Genomic DNA, 9,388 nt, shown 5'->3' on the forward strand with positions numbered 1-9,388 from the left:
GCAGCTTCCTTGGCCATCTCAGGGGCTGGCAAAGGGCAACCACGGGAGTGTCTGACCACCACTGGTACCTACCCAGCAGCTGCCATGGCTGAGTCTTTGGCTGCAGCCCAGGCCAGGGTGGGAGTGGAGGTCCTTGGACAGGAGTCGGCACTATCCCCAGAGCTCTGCTTTCAACTGTAGGCCCATGCTAACTCTTTCAACTTCTCAGCAGAAAGGGCTGCAAAAACCTGGATGGGCTGAGGGGTTTGTACTATAACTTATGCACCAAGATCACCGACTTGCTTCTCTTTCTGCTCTTCTCTCTCTCCTGCACCTGCCTGCCAGAGCTCACTGCTGGCCCAGGCACCTTCACGGGACACACTGTTGAGCCTTCCTCCTCCCTTTCAGAACTGGGGATGGTGGTTTGGCATGAGCTCTGGCTGTCCTAGTCCCAGGCAGTCAGCTCCATCTGCTGGCTGCTCTGTCCTTGCCTGCTATGGAAACATGGAAAGCTCCAAGGGATAGTCTTGCTTTTAGCCAGTTTTCTCCCTACACTCACATTCTGCTGTTGAAGCCACAAGTCACAGGGCTGACCCAAATAATTTAAATGATTCACATTTACAAATAGGGAGTATTACATTGAAAACATTTTATTAAACACTGTTACAAATAGGACAATGTATATCAGGTTAAATGAGAGGTTTTTAATTTATAGTCATAACTTAACATAAATTAAAAGAGACTCTCATTTGAAGACTTCTAATGGCTCAAAAATCATATTTTCCATACATAAATATACAAATCTCAGTCTTCTATTCCATTCGTAAACATTATGCAGGCATGCAATCCTTACAAACACCTCCTATTTATTTTAAAATACATTCTGATCAATTGATCAACGGCCACAGACCTACTCAAGAACAAGTATTTTACAATATATGTACAGTTAAGAGCACAGAAATATCCACAGTAAAAGCTGCACAAATAAATATGTATGTATATACAAATAAATACATACGTATGTATTACAGTACATAATCCCACAGGGATGAGATAATTTCAGACCTACCTGCTGTGTTCAGAAACCAAAATACTTTGTGTAAGCACTATGGTTCCTAGTGCTGTTATAGTTAAAAAAAAGGTATCTACATTTTCTGGGATAAGCAGCAGAAACCCAAATAATTGCCCATATCACTACAGCCATATCTATTGACCGGGGCATCTTAAAATAAACTGACTTCCACAAACCAGATCAATAGTTTCAAAGCTGTTCAGTGAATATTTTTTCATCCTGATGATCCTGTTTCTGCAAGCATAACTGCTATGACTCCAGAGAAGACGCCTCCAGCAGTGTAGTAAGTGATGTGAAATAATGCATGTCTTCACCTCACCTTGGTACCTTTGAGTGGAGCAGAGGAGGAACCAGCCCCCTCTTTAGGCAGCAGTGCACTACTTGCCCACCATCTGGACGGGAGATGGCAAGCTCCCAGTTAGGATAACTACATGACTCAATGTAGGCAGGATTTGGCCAGAAGGCCAGAGTTTTACTCTCTGCTTGTCTTCAATGGAAATACCAGACAGCTTGAGTTCAAAATTTCTGAGTCATACACAAGGTCAATCTTCTTGTCAGCAAGAGGTAAAAACATCTGGACAGCTGCTGATTTGCATGCAGTTTCATTCTTCAGAAATCTGAGACGTAAGGGAAGGTGGCTTCAATTCCTGCAGAGAGAACAAAATTCCTCTATAAATCAGAAAACTGGCGTAGATTTGTATTTGCTCTCATTTCAGAGGAATTTTGTATGCAGCAGGTAGCAGAACTGCATAAAAGTGCTCCTAATACTATATGCAGCTGGACAGAATGCTAAGCACAGTCATCTTTAAGGAGCTGAACAACTATTTCTAAAGCAATAAATCCATCAGTCTTGTTAGGTACTTCCATGCAATGCCAAGATACACTAGGTATCCCAAAGCATATATTGCTATGTCAGCAATTGTATAGCAATTAGCAGCTCTGATTGATTGCTTGTGTGATTAAAAGCAAGAGAATTTGTGAGTGAAGACATCACACGTGCTTACCTGAAACACCTGAGTTAGACATTCTCACCAGCACTTTGGAAACTACCTTCACTGGCTGTTTCCTGCCAGTTCCTATAAAACAAAAGTGAGAAGTACTTTAATGACAATAGGTTTATATCAAATGGATTTTAGCAAAGTGATGGCAGTGTTTTTTTCATGTTGCTTTTTGAGACACAACTTACCTGTAAGGAATAAATTTCTTTGCTGCAAGAAGAATAAGAAAAAGTATTAGCATTTCAAGAGAAAAGCCCTAATTCTTGTTGTCTAAATATTTGGGGATTACTACTTTTTTCTTTTTCAGATGTTCATCCAAAAGCCAAACATGGCATATATGGACGGTTCTTGAAAATAATTTTGGTATTTAACTAAGTATTGGAATTACCACTTTTTCAAAAAGCAAGATATAGGGCTTTGGAGGTTTTGAGGTTTTTCCCTCCACTGAAAATTTTTCAGGAAAGTCAATAAACCAGCGGACCCAGACCAACTGCTCACCTTTTCTCCGGAAGCGCCTTGCAAGCCAAAGGAGGAATGATGCTATGGACAGCAGAGAGGCAGAAGTGGCTGCTATGCCCACAGAGACGTAGCTGGCTTGGTCAGAGGCTGAAAGGATGAAAAGGTTTCAGTGAGATCAAGGGGCATGTGTGGTCTTTGAAGCCCTCTCTACTTCTTCCCTTTCCTCACGCTCTTCAAGAGGCATCAGAACTGCAGCTTGTAACACTTAAGTTTTCTCTCAGTGAAACAGGACAGTTCCTGTACGCAAGGTAAAAAATTACCCCACCCATTGCCAAAGCAATGGCAAGGCAAGAAACTCCCCACACCAGGGTCTGTCTCTAACCTCCAGCCTTGCACAGCAATTTATGCTCCTCTTATTTTTCGTGTTGAAGTTCATATTTTAACTCCCTGTGTGCTATCTTCCTCTTTCAGCAACCCTGCTGAGATTGATTAAATTATTCAAGGTTCTAAATTCTGCTCAAGCAAATGAAAGTGGAATTGAGCTTTTAGGACCTCAAGCAAAAGCATTCCAGGCAGGCCAGGGATGTTCCAGCTGAGGGCAGTGGCAGAGCTCTTACTGCCTTGAATGAGAAGGCAAGGCTGAGCTTTCTGTCTTTGAAATTACAGCCTCTGAGAGAAAAGCTCTGTGAGGTCTTTTGGTTGAGGAGTTCATCCAAGAAACTATCACATCAAATAAAAAAACCTATAAAATTTTCCTCTGAGAAACAGACTCATGAATGCAGATTTCCCCACAAGGTTGTTTCTCTAGAAAAGCTTTTGTCTCTATTCACATGAATAAAGCTCAATAAGGAAAATATTTTGTTTAAAAACCAAGCAAAAAGAACTGAAATCAAGTTGCAGCTTTTGTTTTTGGATAAGAAATCAACATTTTCCACCAAGATCTTTTAGGATTTTTTCCCTCTTCTATTTTCAAACATGCTGAGTGATTTTGTTGAGCTTTTGAATCCATGGACTTCACTACGTGTTCTAGCTCACTGGTTGGTATTACCACCCTTCCACACCTCATCTGACTAGAAACCCAGTGGCACCTCTCTGTGGCTGGTCACAGGCAAAATACCTTCACATGTGGGCAGGCTGGCACTCCAGTTTCCTGAATGGCTGCACTCAAGAACACGAGAGCCATTGAGACGCCATCCTTCAAGGCAGCTGAAGTGGCAGGAGGTGTTGTACGTGAAGATCCCAGCCCCCTGGGAGCAATCCATAGAGCCTTTCTCAGGAGAGCTCAGTGGTTCACACTGTATGACTGAAACACAAAAAGAAATGGTTAAGAGTCACTAAGGACTTTCCTGTCTTTGGCCCTATTTTTTTTGCCCTGGTATATGTACAATTTATTTTCAAGTTAATTTGACTTTGGGATGGGAACAGCTCAGAGCCATGAGCAGGCATTTCTAAGGCACAGCTGAAAACATGGGAACACAGAGTTTAGTTTGGAGCCAGGGCCCTATAGGAATGTGGATTTCTGTGTGTTCCCCAGTGACCAGAAAACTGCAATTCCCAACAGTCTTACCTTTGCATTTTGGCACTGGCTCTGACCACTGTCCCTTTGCCGTGCACTCAGTGCTGGATGGCCCATCCAGGACATATCCCTCACTGCACTGGAAATCACAACGGGAGCCAGAGGTGAGGTCTGCAGGAGCATGGTCACAGGTCACAGAGCCTTCAGCTGGCCATGGGATAGCCTCACACCTCACAGCTGCAACACAAGGAGCACAACAGCAATCAGCACAGATGCTTCAGGAGAACAACACAATGGCAATGCTGACAGCCCTGAGGGCTCGGGTGAGCAGGGATAAGGAAAGGTACCTGCACAGGCTGGCTGCTGCCTGTCCCAGGCCCCAGAAGACCCACACTGCAGTGTAGCTGGTCCTGTCAGGGTAAATCCTTCCTCACAGGTGAACTCACAGGTGGTACCCCAGGTGAGCTGCACAGAGGGATGGGAGCAGTTCACAGCTCCATGGACAGGCACTTCCAAGGCAGGACAGGTCACAGCTGAAAGGCACAAAGGACAACACAGAGCATAGTTTGGAGTAGATCAAGATAAACACTCTTCCAGGAGCTGGCAAGAAGACCTACCCTACCTGGAGCTGTCCCCTACAGAACCATCATACCTCCATTCAGACCTAGCAGTGTCTCAGAAACAGTGATTTCAGGAGGTTGCACAGTGCAGCCAGAGCCCTTAAATATGCACCTAAAGCATTCAAGTTATCCTGGGAATGGCTCCAGATTACTCTCCACCCTGGACTGCATAAACAGACACTGGCTCCCATTTGTGGTTTAGGGAATAAAGAATCCTTGTCAGAACACTCCACTCTAAAAGTGTGTTATTGTGTGTGTTGGAGACACTGCCCCAGAGTGTTGTTTGTCACCCTGCACTGATGTTTCCTTGCTAATACAAGAGGCTAAATGACCCCACCTTGAGATCAGCTTATGAAAAGTGCTACAGACATGGTGGGGATGAATGTTACTCTTTGATTATACTTGATTGAGAAAGTCTCTTCAGCTTCTTCAAGCTACTCTGAGCTTTAATTGATGGTTTCCAACCTAGCAAGTCTTACCTTTGCATTTTGGCACTGGCTCTGACCACTGTCCCTTTGCCGTGCACTCAGTGCTGGATGGCCCATCCAGGACATATCCCTCACTGCACTGGAAATCACAACGGGAGCCAGAGGTGAGGTCTGCAGGAGCATGGTCACAGGTCACAGAGCCTTCAGCTGGCCATGGGATAGCCTCACACCTCACAGCTGCAACACAAGGAGCACAACAGCAATCAGCACAGATGCTTCAGGAGAACAACACAATGGCAATGCTGACAGCCCTGAGGGCTCGGGTGAGCAGGGATAAGGAAAGGTACCTGCACAGGCTGGCTGCTGCCTGTCCCAGGCCCCAGAGGACCCACACTGCAGTGTAGCTGGTCCTGTCAGGGTAAATCCTTCCTCACAGGTGAACTCACAGGTGGTACCCCAGGTGAGCTGCACAGAGGGATGGGAGCAGTTCACAGCTCCATGGACAGGCATTTCCAAGGCAGGACAGGTCACAGCTGAAAGGCACAAAGGACAACACAGAGCTTAGCTTGCAACAAACCATAGAAAGTTTTTTTCTTTTCTGGTACTTAGCAATACACCCACTGAACAGGAGCAACTTTAGAAAGGGGTCTACTATGCCACCATCTCAGAAAGCAGACAGAAGGGGAAATGTCTCAAAATGGGAAACTGGCTCTTAAGACAAGACTGCTAATTCATATGCAGCTCATGACAGCAACTATTTACAATCCAAAATTTCCCTATTTTGACTGCTGCTGGGTGATGTTTGAGGCTTGAACTTGATTAGAAAAGTAGCTCATTCTGAGCCAAACACCTCAAAAAATAATTCCTACAGTCAGGAGTAACTGGCCTGTTGAAAGCAGTCTCACAGCTAGGTTATCTCAATTCCCTGTTCCCACCTAAGAGTTGGAAAAGTCTTTCCCTACAAGGAACAAGGCCAGAACATTCATCCTACTCATTTCACCTCCTCAGGAACAGAGACCTGTGAGCTGAAATGAAATAGCACCTACACCACGTAATTAGTTACAAAGGAATTGGCCAAACTTCCATCTGTACCTACTGCCAGAGCAGCACTGAGGTTTACAGGGCTATGTACAATGCAGAAAGCTCACCTTTGCACGCTGCAAGGGGGGCAGACCAGACCCCAGAGGAGGTACAGTGAACAGACTCCAGTGCAGTCAGCTCATAGCCCTCCTCACACTGAACTGTGCAGGACGAGTTGTAGCGGAAGCTCCCCAATGGATGGTGGCACTCAAGGCTCCCGTGATCAGGTTTCTTTAGTGGATCACAACTCTTAACTTCAAAGAAGCACAAGAAGGTACACAGTCAGTCTCTTTGGCTGAGCAGGTAAACCAAGAAGCCAAACTGAACACTAGCTAACATGAGTTGGTCAAAAAGCAGGATGAAGTAATCTTACCAAACTCGCATTCAGGCCCATAGAACCCAGAGTTGCAATGGCAGGTGTGATTGTTAATGGTCTCTATGCATTCTCCATGGCCGCTGCAGAGAGATGGGTTGCAAGAAGCTGAAAAAAAAAATACAGCAAATTATGAAAGAATCAGCAACAGCTACTAATGAAACCTGGCTAGCCCTTTGTTTATCTTTCTAACACTAAACAAGCCCTTTGTATAGAAAAAGAAAATCAAAGGGTTTGGTACTTAGGATTATCCTGTCATTTCACAGAATTTCTGAAATCCACACTTTTTACAGACTAGCTCACAGTAAAAGGATTGAGCTGACTGGAAACACCAAGACCACGTGTTCTGAGGTAAATATTAGCAATATTTAAAATGCAAAAGGAACAATAAAAATCCTCAACAGGTACATTATTCATTAACTCACCACAGCTCTAATTTGGCTGATATTTGACTTCGATTTTTTTTTCATGACTTGCATTAGCCACTTCTACACAAAGCATTTAATCTAATCCAGTGGTCTATAGCCAGCAGACAGATGCTTCCAAAAGGGCAATTCTTAACTTGCTAGAGCCACTTAGAGAGGGATGGAAGTTACCATCTGAAAGAGCCTGCTTCTCTCCTCTGATTATAGAGAAGGTCTGCTGATTTGCCCCTAAAAGGATGCAAAATATTCTGGGAGCTAAAAGGTGAGATTAATCCAAATCTTAGAACAAGGACAACCTCAACCCCATAAGTAAGCATAAGTGTACAAGTGCTTACAGGGTCAGGTAGCTGATATATAAGATGAAGTTAACTCATCCCAGCCACCACCTCATCTCCACAGGGACACACTGGAATGACCTTTATCATACCATACCTGTGTAGCACAAGGCGACCTTCTTTTTCTCACACTGCTCATCATTCCATTTGCCGTCATCCTTCCCTCTTTTGATGTAGATCTCAACACAGTCCTCGTTGTTCCCTTTGCCATTTGGCTCACCTGAAGCCCAGTTTCTTGCTTCTTCTGTCAATTCTTTGTTAGTTCCAGTCCAGGTCCATACATCATTAATTTTTCTGATTCCAATCCAGTAGTAACCCGGATTGAAGGGTAAGAAGCCATTGAGGTGCTTGATTTCCTCCTTATTCTGGATGGCAACCAGGTTAGTGTACTTCTTTCTGCACCACAGCTCTGCTTCCCTGTAGGTCATGTTTGTGTCTGAATAATGGTATGTCCACCCATTCACCCCCTGAAGTACTGTAAGTCCTAGAATAAAAAGATATCCAAAAGTTGGTGTCTGACTTCTCCCCTCCTCTCTCCCTAGAAGAGGACATATAAAGCTCTATAAATACTGCAAACTTGTCAGTATCTGAAGCTGCATAAAAACTAGTGGCAATTATTTTACAAAAAATCACCTGGCAAACTTCAAATCAGGCAAGTCAGCTTCAAGTACAGGGACTTCAGCCTGTGAAACTATGTCTGATCACACAAAGCTTTGAGACTTCACAGCAGACTGTAGGAGCCAATTATGGCTTTGACAGGCAAGCAGGAAAAATGTGCCATTGCATCCAGAGGTGTTTCTGTGTGAACACAGCCTCAGGTTAATTAGGGCGGGTTCAAAAATTCTGTTTGATGCTGAGCTCAAAGAGAACAGTCACACTAATATTGCTATCCAACTAGTTTTCTACACAGAGAAATACATACTTACCATAGGCAAGAAGTGATAGGAACTGCAAGCAAATCATGTTTTCTGAGTTTTCTCTTCTCTATCTTTTAAGCAGATGGCTATGAGAAATCAAAGAAACACGTTTGTAAAAAAAAAAAATAGTGAGCTGTCAAAATTCCATATAAACTACTGTCCATGCAATGTTTGCTACATACTTTTAAACAAGACTTGAGTAGGATTTCCACTTCTAGGAAATTATTAATTTTAAAGCAGTTTTTAATATCAAGATACTTTTAAATGCAAACAACTTTTAAGGAACCCGAACACAGCTGTCCCGTTCACCTTTAGTTGAGCAGTGAAACGGAATAACAGAGTCCATTTCTACTCACAGTTTGTAGCTGCAGTGTCCAGGTGACAGAATTCCTCTGCGCTGTTTCCCAGAGATTGCTTTCTGTGGCTAAGTGGATGAACTCAGTCTTGAAAATCAAGTTCAGCTCCAAGTGTCTGGACTCTGTAATGCTCTGCCTTTTATTACAGCCTTTTATTCCCTCAACTAGCCTCTCCTCCACTAGACGGGAAATTCCACGTGGAAAAAAATTTCTTGGAAAATCCCAGGATCTGGCCCTCCCACACGTCAAGACGGATGTTTCCCCTTGCCAGATCAACCCTCCCAGAAAGACACACTGTGCTGAAAAACTGCCAAGTGCCACATCACAAACTTTTACTGACAGAAACACACAATTCCAGGATATCAAGGATGAGGACGATGGTTAGCTCGAATTAATTGCATGAATAAGCAGATTCCAATTTTTCACCTGGCATAATGTTTTGCAGCAAGGAGGTGTTAGTTCTTCCAGTATCTCAGTAGGAAAGGCACCAACACTCAAAGCTGGTTAACTAAGTTTGAGTAAAAATGGGAACAGCAGCATTGGACAAGCCCTTCCTTGTGGATCTCAGCATTGCAGAGCTCTCATTTTGGTCAGGTTTGCCAGTCTCAGGATTGCTGGAACTTTTCTACAGCCCTGCTCACAATACATGTTCATCAGTCACTCATAGCAGTCAAGCTTGAAACATGCACCTCGCTTTGAAGAGTCCCTTGCACCATATTCTTCAATGTTGTGATCTCAACAGAGTTACAGCTCCTGAACAGGTGCATATAATATTTCAGGTGGACAAGACAATACACTAGGAATTGACATGCATTTATTGTGTATACCCT

General features: G+C 43.7%; 1 protein-coding gene across 3 annotated transcripts; it reads right to left on the reverse strand.

The window, feature by feature from the left end:
- Positions 1-611: 611 nt before the first annotated feature.
- LOC116448333 (E-selectin-like) lies at positions 612-8,695 on the reverse strand. 3 transcript variants are annotated; one of them, XM_032118587.1, is made up of 14 exons: positions 8,559-8,692; positions 8,212-8,288; positions 7,383-7,769; positions 6,526-6,633; positions 6,221-6,406; positions 5,420-5,605; positions 5,124-5,309; positions 4,372-4,557; positions 4,076-4,261; positions 3,626-3,811; positions 2,548-2,655; positions 2,238-2,259; positions 2,056-2,127; positions 612-1,698 (listed from the first exon to the last, which is right to left on the reverse strand). In XM_032118587.1, the coding sequence occupies exons 2-13, from the start codon at positions 8,246-8,248 to the stop codon at positions 2,070-2,072; spliced, it is 1,836 nt and encodes a 611-aa protein (XP_031974478.1). In that variant the 5' UTR covers positions 8,249-8,288; positions 8,559-8,692; the 3' UTR covers positions 612-1,698; positions 2,056-2,069. The 3 variants fall into 3 exon arrangements, with proteins under 3 accessions (XP_031974478.1, XP_031974480.1, XP_031974479.1); XM_032118589.1 differs by lacking the exons at positions 4,076-4,261; positions 4,372-4,557 and having other exon boundaries at positions 8,559-8,695; XM_032118588.1 differs by lacking the exons at positions 5,124-5,309; positions 5,420-5,605.
- Positions 8,696-9,388: the final 693 nt, after the last annotated feature.

The sequence above is a fragment of the Corvus moneduloides genome, chromosome 9, assembly GCF_009650955.1.
Source record: "Corvus moneduloides isolate bCorMon1 chromosome 9, bCorMon1.pri, whole genome shotgun sequence".
In the NCBI taxonomy this organism is placed as follows: Eukaryota; Metazoa; Chordata; class Aves; order Passeriformes; family Corvidae; genus Corvus; species Corvus moneduloides.

Bases quoted from the DNA above. Each gene is read 5' to 3' on its own strand.
- LOC116448333 (XM_032118587.1), bottom strand. From the start codon at position 8,248: ATGATTTGCTTGCAGTTCCTATCACTTCTTGCCTATG. The intron at 6,407-6,525 runs GTAAGATTACTT...GCTTCTTTGAAG, and splicing joins TGGGCCTGAATGCGAGTTTG to TTAAGAGTTGTGATCCACTA. The intron at 4,262-4,371 runs GTACCTTTCCTT...CTTGTGTTGCAG, and splicing joins GCAGCAGCCAGCCTGTGCAG to CTGTGAGGTGTGAGGCTATC.